Raw genomic sequence first — 13833 nt, 5'->3', positions numbered from 1 at the left:
GGAATCTATTTCTGCAATAAAAAAATGGTGTTCTAATTTGAAAAACGGAAGTTGACGTCATTTCCGGAAAAACCGGAGGTGCTCATGCCTTGAAAATATTTTAGATTTCATCAGCATCGTGAAATACTTATAAGTGCTGAATTTCATGGAAATAAGTTCAGTAGTTTCCCGTATAAATATGGGTGAGGTTCCTCGTGAAAGACCCTGTATAGTTCACGTCAATTTGGACATGAGAAAAATTGCTGCAAAATGTATCCCCAAATGTTTGAATGTTGACCAAAAGCGTGCAAGCGTAGAAGCATCGCGTACGATCTGTGCTCGATTCGAAAATGTAGACTTCTTAAACTAAATTGTTACTATGGACGAGACTTGGGTACATTTCTACGATCCAGAAACAAAGCAACAATCGATGGAATGGCGACAGTCTGGTTCTCCAAGACCTTAGAAGTTTCGTGTCCAAAACTCTGCTGGAAAAGTTCTTGCTTCAGTTTTTTGGGATTGCCATGGAGTAATCATGATTGATTTTTGAATAAGGGTAGAACAATAACCGGACATTACTATTCGACATTACTGACCACTCTACGGAAAAATATTGAAGAAAAAAGACGCGGAGCCATCCAAAAGGTGTTTTGTTTGTGCAGAACAACGCCCCTGCACACAAATCTCATGTTGCCAAGCAAAAAATTCGTGATTTAGGGTTTGAATTACTAGAACACCCCCCTTATTCACCAGATTTGGCTCCATACCACTCTCATCTCTTTCCTCAACTGAAAAAAAGTTTAAAAAGTCGTAAATTTTCTTCCAACTAGGAGGTAATAAAAGCTGTGGAGGTCTGGTTTGCAGAGCAAGAAGAAACATTTTTTTTGAAAGGTCTAGAGACGTTGCAGGTTCGCTGTGATAAATGTTTCCAATTAAGTGCAGAATATGTCGAGTAATAAAATATTTTAACATTGAAATTTTGTTTGGTTCTATAGTAGGCTAAGAATTTGTCAATATATCCTCGTATAGCGAGAATCTGTGACCAAAATTTGTTGCATTAATTTCAGGACATTCTGACACTATGAATTTATAGCATCATGAATCGCTCTAGCCATCAAAACTGAGTATCCATAGCTTCATCCTGAATAACAATGCATGGCACAATAAAATACCGAATATAAAGATAAGTGCCGAATATAATGTTTATGATCGAGATGCATAATGCCCTCCAAGTTTAGTTCGGTAGCTCTAATTTGCACTTCTCGTGATTTCTCTCGAAACAATTTTGAATAGAACGAATAAATAACAGACTGATACTTCATACATAAACTGTCTCCTAAAAGATATGAGTTCTGTTCGAAAGATAACTAGAAGCAATAACAATATTTTACATGCCTTGTGTTATTACCCTTAAAATCACTGTACTTAAAACGAAATAGGCAGAACTGAACATTTTTTTAACAAGCTTTAATATCGCAGGAACAGGAGGCAAGAAAAATCGACAGAAAGAACGACGTTTGATGAAGGGATTCAATATAGCTCCACAACCATCGACAGTATCTCTTCCACCAGTTGCAGAATTCATAGCCTCTCTTCAGCAAGAAGGTCAACACCATGACTTTTTCGGTTCTACTCTATCGAACATCTTCAATTCAACTCCAAGAAGACTGCAACACAGTAACACAGTCTCATCTTCACAGGGCAGCATCAATGAAGGCCACCAGTGTCATAGGGCGACAGGAAAGTGAGTATTTTGAAGATTGCCGATTTTTCTATATCTGAATGGGTGAAATATTGCACCAAACCAATATTTTTCTACCCTAATAGCCAATATAATGTCATCGTATTCATTCAACACGTAGACAGGGAATAAAATACAGGGTGGTCCAACGAAAACTCAACACCTCGATTAATAAATTTGACTTGAGACTCTGTCAAGATGACGTCTCAATCTGTGATCTCACTTGAGTAGGCGCTTATTGATAAATTTGACTGAAGTCCTCGAATGATCTCAAGATAGGTTTTGGAAACGTCAAATTATGAGTATGGTCGGACCCTGACTCAAGATGTGAACTGATGAACAAGAATGTGATGTGACATTTCCTTCTTTCGAGATCGAAAAATCTACTTCGTTACACTCCACTGTAAGCCACACTGATGAAAAAATATCGAGCAAAAATACAAATTATAATTTCTCTTTTTGCTTTGTAATATCATGTCCATCAGTCCATCTCAAGAATATTACTCAAGACATTCATAAATTTAATTTCAAGACTCGCTTCTCGAGATAGTATCAAATTTTTACTCTAAAATTCTCCTAGATATTTATTCGAATTGAGTGTAAATTGAATTACATGATTTTATTCCATTTTGACGTTTGAACACGACATTATTCAACCCATAGCAACAAGGGTAAGTTGACGTTTATCAACTCACTGAAATAAAAAAAATTTTAATTCAAAAGTGAAATAAAATATAATAACATCAACATGTCATCTCATAAATTACATAATTTTCTGGAAAGTGTTATCATTTGAATTTTAATAGAAATGGAATGAAATTCAATTGTATAACTATTATTGAAGTTATGGCACATTTTCTAAATCGACAAATATCAAGATTTCTAGGCTAATACTTTTTCCAACTTTTTCCCATCTAGTGTAGAAGTACCAGAAACAGCCAAAATCAAGCAAGCCTGTTCAGTATAAGTTAATCGTGCCTCTGCAATGTACCATTTATGAGATTGGTGTTCGTTTTTTATGTTGTATGTTTTATTTGTCCTTGATTTTCATTAATAGTGATCACAATTTTTATCTATTCAGCCCTGTGACAGCAAAAATATATTTTTGAAATGTTGGAATTAGCTGAGATTTGCTGATTCTCACCACCTTCCCATTAACTTATTCTGTACGTTATTATATAATCTGTGGATAAGGGGTGTGGGATACACTAACTTAAGAACAGTCTTTCTTTATTCAACGTTTCGACCCGGGTTGGGGTCTTCTTTAGGTCTCTACAATGAAGTGATACAAATAAAAATAAGCAATCATCACACAAAGCAACATACCGAATATAAGAGCTGTGCTAGATTTCAAAAAGAAACATATGCAGATAAAAATAGGCAACAACATCAAACAATTTTCTTGAAACGAAACTATCAAACCACAATCGATTGCACAGGTTTGAGTTTATAACTGTATACCTGTGAGAAAACTTTGGCAATATCTTCAAAAAACATTAGTGCTGCTCCCAACTGATCCTGGAATCGAGAGAAAATCGTTCGAGGTCTGTAAATTTCATCCTGGAAAATGTTCTTGGAAACTCGCCAATTTCGACGAGTCCCCACATCAAAATGCTTCCTGGGTCCTGGGCGCTCCACGGTTGCGTGTTGAATATATTTCCATCAGTTAAGCGATAGTAGGCGCAAGCTGAAACATATCGGTGTGGAATCGACCTATTTTATTATCCCCTAATTTCCCCTTGAAATCCAGGAGTCTGTTCGAAACGAGAAACATGTTTACGAATTCAACCGTGTTCTGAGTAATTTTTCTTTCAAATCACAAGTGTACGACTAGGGGTGTCGATTTTTTCAGTTCACTTTCTTAGATCTATGTGTTGGTCCATTCGATTTCAAAATGGGTGTCTATACGGATATAAGAATAGGTTAAAAAGTCTTAGAACCCCGTTTTTTGAGGGCCAAATTTTTTTGTCTTAAACTTTACTTTTTTAATGCAGTCTGCGTCGATCCCTGCAGTCTCTCGTCGAATAGTTGTACTTTCTTTGACTGCAGGTCACTTGGTATTGTTTGGGAGTCATGGATATGTGTAGGATTCTGCAGAGTAAATGAGTCTTGGTTCAGTCTTGGTTGTTCAGGTGGCGCGTCGTGATGAGGATTGTAAAATATCTCTCAATGCGTGCCCCTATTCTCGTTTTAAGACACCATCTTCCAGTTGAGATGTGTTACGCTGCACCATTCTTATGAGAGACAATAATCCTGAAACCGGTCTAAAGTTTATATTTGTATGTTTCCTTTGCTTAATAATGACTAGCACGCATTAAAGAAACGACAATTCGAAGAATTGTCGTTTCCATATCGAATATTTCCGTGGTGCCCGTGGCACTTGACGGCGGAGTACTGTGCTGCTCTGAGTACAGGTCTTGTTTCCAATTAGTTCGATTAACTTGAGAACATAAACACTATAAACAGCAGGACAAAATTCAAATTATTTTCGGTCAGTGCATAGATTCACATATATAATAGGTCAATAGATCACAATAACAACCTGAATTCCGCAACACAAAATTGTAACATGAATGGACTATACAGGGTGTTTCCAAAGGTAAATCTTTTTTTGGCGGGAGTTAGAACTCATCAAAATAAGTCGTTCAACCAAAAATTGTCTATATAAAATATCCAAGATGGCTGAGATACAACCCCTAGAAGTTCGACAAAATTTCATTGAATTTCGAGTACGGGACTGTGAAAGGTGACTCCGGCATCGCTAAAACGGAAAAAACATAAACATGTGGCTGGACAATGAATGGTTCAGTACATCGGATTAGATGCATCAGGTCGATTTTGAGAAAATTATTATTGTTGTATCGTGCAATTTAAGGTGAAAAAAATGTTGAAAATCGGGGCGGTTTCTTGAAATTGCTTATGTTAGTTATCTTGAAAAATTGCTATGATGTTTTCCCATTTCATCCCATTTTTACGACGATTGTTGGAATGTTCGAACAAGAAGATTGTGAAAAAATTCGTGAATAATTTAGAATGTTATTGGTGAGATTTCGAAGTATTATTCTATTTTCTCTTCTGTCAGTTGGTATAGAAATGAGCTATGTATGTCATAAAATCGTGTAAGTTACAATAAAAATAATGGGAACAATTCGGCAATCTTAAGTTCCCATTTTCATTCGTTATTTATCGAACGAGCCAATATCCTAAACGAAACCACATGGTCGAATCAGGAGATCAGGAGATCAGGAGGAGTTTTTTCCTACTGCTTTGCTAATTCAGCTAACAAACTAGGGCAGCTAGGTTCGTATTTGGATCTATTTCAGTAATAATTTTCAATTTTTTTTCAGTTTTGTTATTTTGAATGTTTTGTATAGGTGATTTTTGGATTTTTTTCTGTTGAAAAAAAGCCTCACCTTCAAATACACCCTCCATATGCGTAAAATGTATGTATAATGATCCAAATTTGAAATTTTGGTGATCACTGAACTGAAGATTTGGATACATCTTTTATTGAAAGATTGTTTTACTTAGGGTAGCTGTTTTCAAATCACTTTGGCCACCGAGCATACTGCAGTGTTCACAAAAGTTAATGAAAATTGTTTATTGGACTGACGTCGACAGGCTTCTGAACTTAATAGAAACAAAATTGGGGAAATCATTTGATGTAGAATTTTGCCCTTTAAGTTTGAATACTTTTACCGTGACATTTTTCAAACGATCGTTTGCAAGATATGAACAAAGGCTGAAAATTTCGATGTTTTTTGCGATTTTTGTCTTGAACCGGATCTGGTACGAGGCAGCAAACTTCAAATACAGGCTGATGAAAAACCAAAAAAAAGAATCGAATGAAATGAATATAATTTTTCATTTATTTGATTAATCTTTTTCGAACACAAGATGTCACCTACGTCTTCCAGTTTCCTCATTATGACCATTACGTACTATAGAAATAAAAAAATTCAAAGAATCCAACTCTTGAAACTAAGTTGGCCGCTATCCAATGAATATTTGAACGTTCTCTGAAGTGAAAATTTTATTCGTGTTTTCGTGTATAATGCGCCGTTTTCGAGTAATTTGATGTTCAAAAATTAAAAAGTGTCTGTGAAATTGGGAAAATTGAGTACTCCGGCTGAATACAACTCTGTTTAAAAGTTCCAAAGATGTGTAGTATCACAGCTTAAGCTACTTATTCTGAAGGGAATTTTGTTTCTCCAGGCGTGGCATAGATCATCATGAAAACTCAAAATGGCCGAATCGGAAAAAATGGTATAGAAAAAAAGTTTTTTTCCAACTCAAGAATCTACTGTTGAAATATTTGTACGAGTCAAAGACTCACCTGTAATTTCGTTGAAAAACTTTCTGCCGCACCCATGTTACAAAAAATTACCATTTTATTAGACTAAACAGTTAATTCAAAACAATTGTGAAATCGTTTTTTTAGAGAATTAAAGGATATAATAATATACTGGTTTCGCAGGTTCCATTTCAAACGAACCCAATCGCACAAGCGTAAATGGGGCACACTCATCGAGGCAGCAAAGGCCGGTAAAGTGTCCCGTCTCATCGGTCGCTCCAGATCAGAAGATTCCGTGTGCAACAACTGTAGGGGAAACGGCCACAACCATTCACACAGCAACAGTCCCGCCTCCGAAGAAAATATTTCAGTGAGTGGTTCGGAATCTAACCAGAGCATCGACACAGAAAACTCCCATAACCATCACGACCATCGCCATCACGAACATCACCATCAGCCATCCGAACATCATTATGGAATAGCGCACGGTTTGGCGCTTCTGAAAAAGAAGAGAAAGAAGTTTTCTGCATCCAGAAATACAAGTCCTATAGTTCCTCCCTGTAGTATTAGTGAAAGCACTGGTAGTGTCAATAAGAAAATCAACAAGAGTTTGAAAAAAGTAAGTGAGAGAAAAAATTCAATTAAACATACTGTTCTTAATATGAAAAATTCATAAGAGGCTGTTTGGACCTGAAATGTACATTTAATGTATTCAATGAGATCATCAAGTTGGAAAAATTGAATTGATCAATACTGAAGGTTTTCAAATTGACACCAATATTTTCTATTTTTTCAGTCGATTCTATTTAGATAATGATGGCAGGTTACCTAAATGAACCCTATACTTGAAATGGAAATTTTCCTAGTGAAATAACGGTAAACAGCCTCAATATTTATTGCAACATTAGAATATAGAATATATTCTAATGTTGCGATAAATATTTCCGATATTTCTTGAGTTGTATCTAAGATGTGAAAGATATGATGTACACAGTCGTCAATTTTTGAATGCAATGACATTGGACCAAATCGAAAATAAGATATTCTTTTCATGGCAGCGCCACCATGTCATTTTTAGGAGTTGGTGTTATTTCTATGTCGAGTCCAGGTTAAGGTCGTGCTTTTTCACTCTTAGTACAGGAGATAAAAAGAATTGAATATATCGTTTTCCTAGTGACATTGTGTCTCTGGAAAGTTTCTATCGTTTTCAGATATTTTCGAAAATTTTGAAGTTATGACACATTTTTGAAATCGAACAAAATCAAAATTCTTTGGTTATATCTTCAAGATAAATGAAATTATTGTAAAACGGTTTCCACTTATGGACTTTTTACGAAAATCTAGCCAAGGTGTTTCCACTAATGGACTTTTCACGAAAATCAAGCGAACGTTTTGCCCTACGTAATCTAGAAGTACCAGAAACGTCCAAAATCAGGCAATTTGAGATATCCTTTACAGTGTTTTCTTGTAAAAAAGTATCTTTTCCTCAACATTCGACAACTGGCTACATGAAAAAGTTCTCTACGAAATAGAAACGATAGTTTCTAATGTTGCAATTTTGTTTCAAATTGAAGAAGCGTATTATATTCTGTAAAAAAAAATGGTATTTTGTAAAAACGATCATTTGCACTATCAAACGAAAAACTATGAACCTTTGAACTTAGATAGTTGAAAACACCTTTTTAAGTTGACTTTATATATAAGTTTTTCTTCCCAAGACATTGGAGATAAGGTTTGCGAAATATGGCTGTAAGCTACCCTTGATGAATCACCCTGTATGAAGGATTTCAGTGCAGTAATCGAAAAGCTTATTATCAGCCAAATAGTCCGGATAGCTACAAACAATACTGGTGAATGCTACTAATATTTCTTCAGAATTAGGTTTTTGGAAGTTTTAATAACGAACACTATTTCGCTTCATTATTCTTGTCACTCTGCTTTTGCTCCTTCAATTCCCCTGTCAAATTATGAAAAATATCGCAATAATAATTTATTTCTGATGAAATATGCTCTTTACAGCATAGTTTTCTAACGGATACTCCGCGAGATATGACAGGTTGAACAGAAAGAAATTTAGGCAAGAAACGTGACGGTTACTTCGAAACGAGGTCATAGATAGAAGGGTCACAATTAAGATGTCTAAAAATATGGTGTATGCACTCGTCAATTTTTGAATGGAATGACATTAGACTAAATCGAAAATAAGAGATTCGTTTCGTGGCGGCGCCACCATGTTCTATCCTTGTTCTATGAAAGAAAATCTAATGATACTCTCTCGCTTTATTTTGTTCTGCGTTTATATCGATCACAGATTACAGTCATCTCTGTGTTCCTGATCCATCAAAGAATCAGCTGTTAACGATTATTTGTGATTTACACTTGTATTTTCGTTGTAAAAACGAATCTGCAGATATTTCAACACTATAGAAGGATTCGAAGGAGTACTTCTATTTTTCTTCGAGATAATTTTTGTTTGACAAAGTGTATTCGTGAGGAAAGCAATTCAATATGATTTCAATAAAACACAGTTGATTGGCGAAATATTCAATATATTCAGTTGACTGAAACGCAATTTTCACTATACTTGTGAAGAATATTTGAAGAACAGACTCGAACAGATTAACATATTTCTGTTTTTTAATACATGCTCACAATTCACATTACGTATTTTCAAAACAGTTTCTTTATTGCTTAAATATTTCTGAAGTTGCCATAAAATTGTTAGCTCTATCAGTCCCGAATGCCGAATGTTCATCTGATTTGGCTCTGCCTCAATTTCCATTTCCAACAACAAAGTGTGATAGTCCAACAACACCGAATTCTTTGCTGTAGTTCTTGATTGTCCATACAGAAAACTGAACGACATGTTCCATAAATGAATATTGTACGACCTTTCTCGAAAGTAATACATTTTCACACACCAATAACCGCTAATAAATACAGCACATTCGCAAGTCGTAGGAATGCATTCAAATTATTTTCAAATATCATTGGACAACTGTCAATTCCTAAACGGCGCTACCTACAGTGGGAAAAACGAAACTTATCTCTTATTTTCGAAGCGGGAAAAACAAAATCTAATCAGTGCATACACCATGTTTTTAGACATCTTAGTCACAATCATTTCGATTTGAAGTAGGATCCTAATAAGTGAAAATGTCGTAGGCCATAGGGAATTGTAGAGTTTTTTTCATTGAGTTGGTTTTTATTTTACTTTTCTTCTAAATGTTTTGGTTACATACTTATTACTTTTTTGATGCCGATTATTAATTATTATATCTTCTCGATATAATGAGGTTTATTGATTTTTTACCTATCTTCTTTCTTGAAGTGAATACTTCAAGAAAGAAGATAGGTATCATTAAAATTAATGATATCTCAACTAGCGCTTCACCGAAGCTTTGAGCAAATCATTACATAAACCTTAATGATACTAAGTTTTTTATGCTATCCACAATGAAAAATCTGAAATTTATTTATTTATTTAGAAAATACAGGGATACAAACAGAAACCAATTCCAAAACAGTATCCACTCTGTAAAAATAATAATAAATAATAATAATAATAATGTTTGTCCTCATTCGATAGCCCCCTTGTAAAATTCTACAACGTGCCTCAAGTGTTCCAACTAGAGTTCCTGAAGTTCCTAGTCTGAAACGGTTAGAAACTACGCAGTCACAACAAGAGTCGGAGAGTGTTCCCTCTTCGGCACCTCCTGCTATGACACCGTCCACTACAGAAGAAAGCGTGGCAACAGTGAGTTTTCAAGGATAATTTTTCAATTTAAACACTCTTGTGAATGTTCGAAATATCTTGGAGTTTTAATTGCAGTTGGGTGGATTCAAAACCCAAATTTTAGCCTTTAATTTCGAACATTTAAATTATAGTAGCCCACAGTGAAGCCACTGGCAGAGGGCAATGTTTTTTTAATCTCTTGTTGTAGATTGTGTGAATATAAAGCATCCGAGAATTTTCGTTTTTTGACGAAAAGTTTGAGAAAATTAGAGTTCTTTATAGAGTTTTATTTGAGGCTGGGTGGATTGTTAGGTCAGCACCTCATGACGTCTTTGCCACTTTTCGGACGCAATGCGTTGCTATATCGCAGTTGTTTGAATTCACCTCTTCTTCTTGTAATTCTAGCTATAACTTCGACAATTCTTCGCCGATGTTGGATTTTTGATTTTTTTGATCGTGAATTGACAAACTATATACAATTCTGAAAATTGTTACGAATTCGTCTGATGAAGGAGCCTGATATAGACTCCGAAACGTAACGAAGTTTTACTATCGATTATTTCCAATTTTTTAATTGATTTTGTGTCGGAGTGGAAACCCTAAAGAATTTCAGAAGATTAAATTTCAACCGATATATCCAATAGGGTTGATATAATATGGAAATCCAGCAGTCATTCATTACGAATAAATTTTTTTGTCAATAAATTTACCTGGTGTGTCCTGGTAAATAAATAAATCAATTAATACTTATGCAATAATTGTGCTCGATGGAGACAACGCATTATCCACCACAAAAACAAAATCCGCTCGGAGAAAACTTATCTCGAGCATCAGCTATTCTTTTCACTAGGAACAATAGCAAACCTACCAGAGTAGCTGCTAGTCAGAGACAGAGTTCGCTGTTATCTAGGGTGGTAGCGATAACGAAGTAGTCAAAATCAAATTATGTAAAAGAATAATGGTTGATAACGGGACTGAGGACAAAGGTGCCTCGATAATGTCTGAAAATACAGACGAAACTTCGGCAAATTTTTAGTCTTTTTTGCACCTTTGTCCTCAGTCCCGTTATAAACCATTATTCTCATCAGTAGGACGTAAAAGTTATCAGTAATTATATAAAAGTTTATTCACACCTTCGGGAACTGATTGTATATACAACGGAAATATGTGTAGGTATGAAATATGAGCGAATCGATCAGCAAACATACATTCGGGGAATTCAATCCGATCACGAGCACTTTTTAAAGTTTATACCGGGTACAGTGAAAAATCAAATGTTGTTCAATAAAATGCGCGAACCAGAACTGACGAAATGGATACTAAGGATGACCTCGCGAAGTGAAATGACTTGCTATACGGTATGGGGATGTAATTAATTGTATTTCTCCAGAAATGAAAGAAACACAACCAGGGCGGATCTATTCGAGACTTTTATTCGCTACCCCAAGGGCTAACGCTCCATGACTGAGAGCGAAGAAAAGGTCTATTTTGAGCGCGACTACGGGATTTCACTGACGACGAGCGGTATCACTTATCCTCTACCCCAAGGGCTTACGCACCATGACTGATAGAAAAGAAGAGATTTCGGTTTCAACACTTATGACGCGGAACGGAAACAGGGGGGTTGACGGGACTTTCCCTTCAGTACCCCAAGGGCTTACGCACCATGACTGATAGCGAAGGGAAAAGTCAGACTCGCGAAACAGGATAAAGTACGATAAAATATAACAGAAAGCGATACAGTACAGCAACGTCGAAGAAGTAACCGGTGTAGGTCTAATTAAGATACTGAAAACGGTAAAGACGGGGACCTACTTCCTTTATTTCAGGCACTCGCGGAAGACAAACGAAAACTAAAAATTAATTCCTAAAAGCACTAATACTCGCAACACAAAATTATTTCTAAATTTGTTGAACGGCTTGTCGTGCACACAATTAAAATCGAATCGGAGAGAAAAGAGAGTACGGAGCGTAAAAGTGACTAAAGAGTAAAAGAGTCAAAGTCAAAGAGTCAAAAGTAAAAGAGGCCGTCGCGGGGGAAAATCTGCTTTTATAGGCAAATCCCTCCACACGTTAAAAATCTGAAAATTCTAGAATGCGACAAAAATGAAAAACGTCGTCAGCTCCGGTTTATCGCATATCAACATCAGAAAAACGTCAAAATCTTGAACGGCATGCAAGAAAAACAACGTTAAACACAGATGAACGGTTTTTTACATTTACTCTGCCTATCGGAATGAATGTACTTAATATTTGAGAATTAAATATTTTCAAAGGCGGAAATACGAAATGAAAGGAATGCACTAAAATGAACTCCAATTTTTCTCAGAAAACAGGAGATCATTACACCGCGCTCCATGTTACCTTGAAATCTGTACTTCTGAAAAAACTATGAACAATATTACTTGAAATTAAGTTTAAGTTGGTTTTAATCATATATCCCCATATGCAAGTCAATGCAGCATAGTAGATCATTTTAATTATAAGATATTTTTGATTCAGTTGAAACCTTAGATTAATAATCCTTTGGTCAAAAGAACACCTGCTATATTATCATATGAAAAAAGGCGAAAATGTGGAAAATTTCACTATTGTATATGTTCACTTTGTGTAAAACATCACGAAAAATCCAACATCGGTGAAGAAATGTCGAAGTTATAGCTAGAATTCAAGAAAGGAAGGTGATTTACTGAAATGGTGATATTTCCATAGCAACGCGGAAAAGTGACGTAGATGCCCTGAGGTGTCGACCTCACTCAGCTTAAAAAACACTTCAAAACCCAAAAGACAAAAATTTTTGGCTGCCTTACATTCACATCCTGTACAACAAGAAGAGCTTGAAAAACAATTACTCTGTACCAGTGCCATATAAGCTTAGGATAAGGCTTTGCATCTTGGGGTAATATTCCAGCGTCAACGAAGTGATGTCGATGTTATAGCTAGGCAGTTTTTTAGATGTTCCACTTCAATTGCTCCTCAGTTCAAATGTACTCAATTTCACTATGACCAGTTTGATGCATTTGACTATTTTTCCAGAGTAACAATGGAATACCATCTGGCATGTCAAGAGAACCCCTACTATATTCTTCGTCGAGCAATCAAGCGACAGCATCATCTCAGACCCCTGAGGACGATTACAGGAATCAATCGCAAAGTCTACCGAAACTGCCTGGGATTATACCTCTAAGCGGCCACAATAATTCGACTGGATGGTTGTAACGAAGTTGGGACAACATAGAATATATTGATGAGTAGCAAATTAGGATTGTACATTTCTCGGGACCTAGCCATATAGTGTATAGTTTTTCGAAAATGCAGATATTATGTCCATTTTACTAGGAAAAAATATAATATAAGGATGCATAGAAATATCCAGATGAAAATTCGGCCGATAACTATTGTAGTCTACAAAAGATTTTCAGTTTCATTAACCCTGCGTTAGTCGCGCCCTCTTTTAGATCGTATTTACTCGCGTGGTCTACAAGTGTAGACCATATTTATTTTAACTTTAAATATTACGTTGATATATTTCAAAGATTATCTATGATGATATCGTTTATTTGACCACTTGTTATTCAAACTTTGTGATAAAATAATGCTTCTCTTTGAGAGGAAATCGAGAAAACTTCAATGTCTTAGATTTCAACATTTATTTTTTATCGTTCGAATAGGTATGGTCTACAATCGTAGACCACGCGAGTAATGTAGGGTTAAAGAGTTTATTTTATATTTATTATTTTTCATATTTTTCTTTCATAAGGTTCCAGGAGAATATTGTTATTACTTGATAAGTTTCACTCTCTAATTTTCTCAATAGTTGATTTAGTATTATTCCAAAATTGGTAGATGAAATAGATATGGCTAGCTCTGAATAAATTGCTGAACATTTTCGAAACGGATTTTCTCGTTTGATGACATTTTAAGTATAGACTCTATACATTTGATGTTCAGGTTCAATATTTCATTAACTTAATTCTTAACTGACGCAAATTGAATTATGCAAGACTACTCATTTATATATTTTATGTTTCTCGATAGTATTAAGATATCGATAATCCATTAAGAATTTTAATGAGCAGTGCT

General features: G+C 35.4%; 1 protein-coding gene across 2 annotated transcripts in view; it reads left to right on the top strand.

Moving 5' to 3' along the window:
- The window catches only part of LOC123309346 (transient receptor potential-gamma protein), a 297127-nt gene extending 283952 nt beyond the window's left edge, over nucleotides 1–13175 (top strand). For both annotated transcript variants that reach the window (XM_044892426.1, XM_044892427.1), the window contains 4 exons: nucleotides 1459–1723; nucleotides 6198–6633; nucleotides 9604–9771; nucleotides 12787–13175. In XM_044892426.1, the coding sequence (XP_044748361.1) occupies nucleotides 1459–1723; nucleotides 6198–6633; nucleotides 9604–9771; nucleotides 12787–12969 (1052 nt within the window). In that variant the 3' untranslated portion in view covers nucleotides 12970–13175. The remainder of the gene's footprint in view (nucleotides 1–1458; nucleotides 1724–6197; nucleotides 6634–9603; nucleotides 9772–12786) is intronic.
- Nucleotides 13176–13833: the final 658 nt, after the last annotated feature.

This window comes from Coccinella septempunctata, chromosome 3 (genome assembly GCF_907165205.1).
Source record: "Coccinella septempunctata chromosome 3, icCocSept1.1, whole genome shotgun sequence".
NCBI classification, from domain to species: domain Eukaryota; kingdom Metazoa; phylum Arthropoda; class Insecta; order Coleoptera; family Coccinellidae; genus Coccinella; species Coccinella septempunctata.
This window is presented reverse-complemented; position numbering and strand designations above follow the sequence as displayed.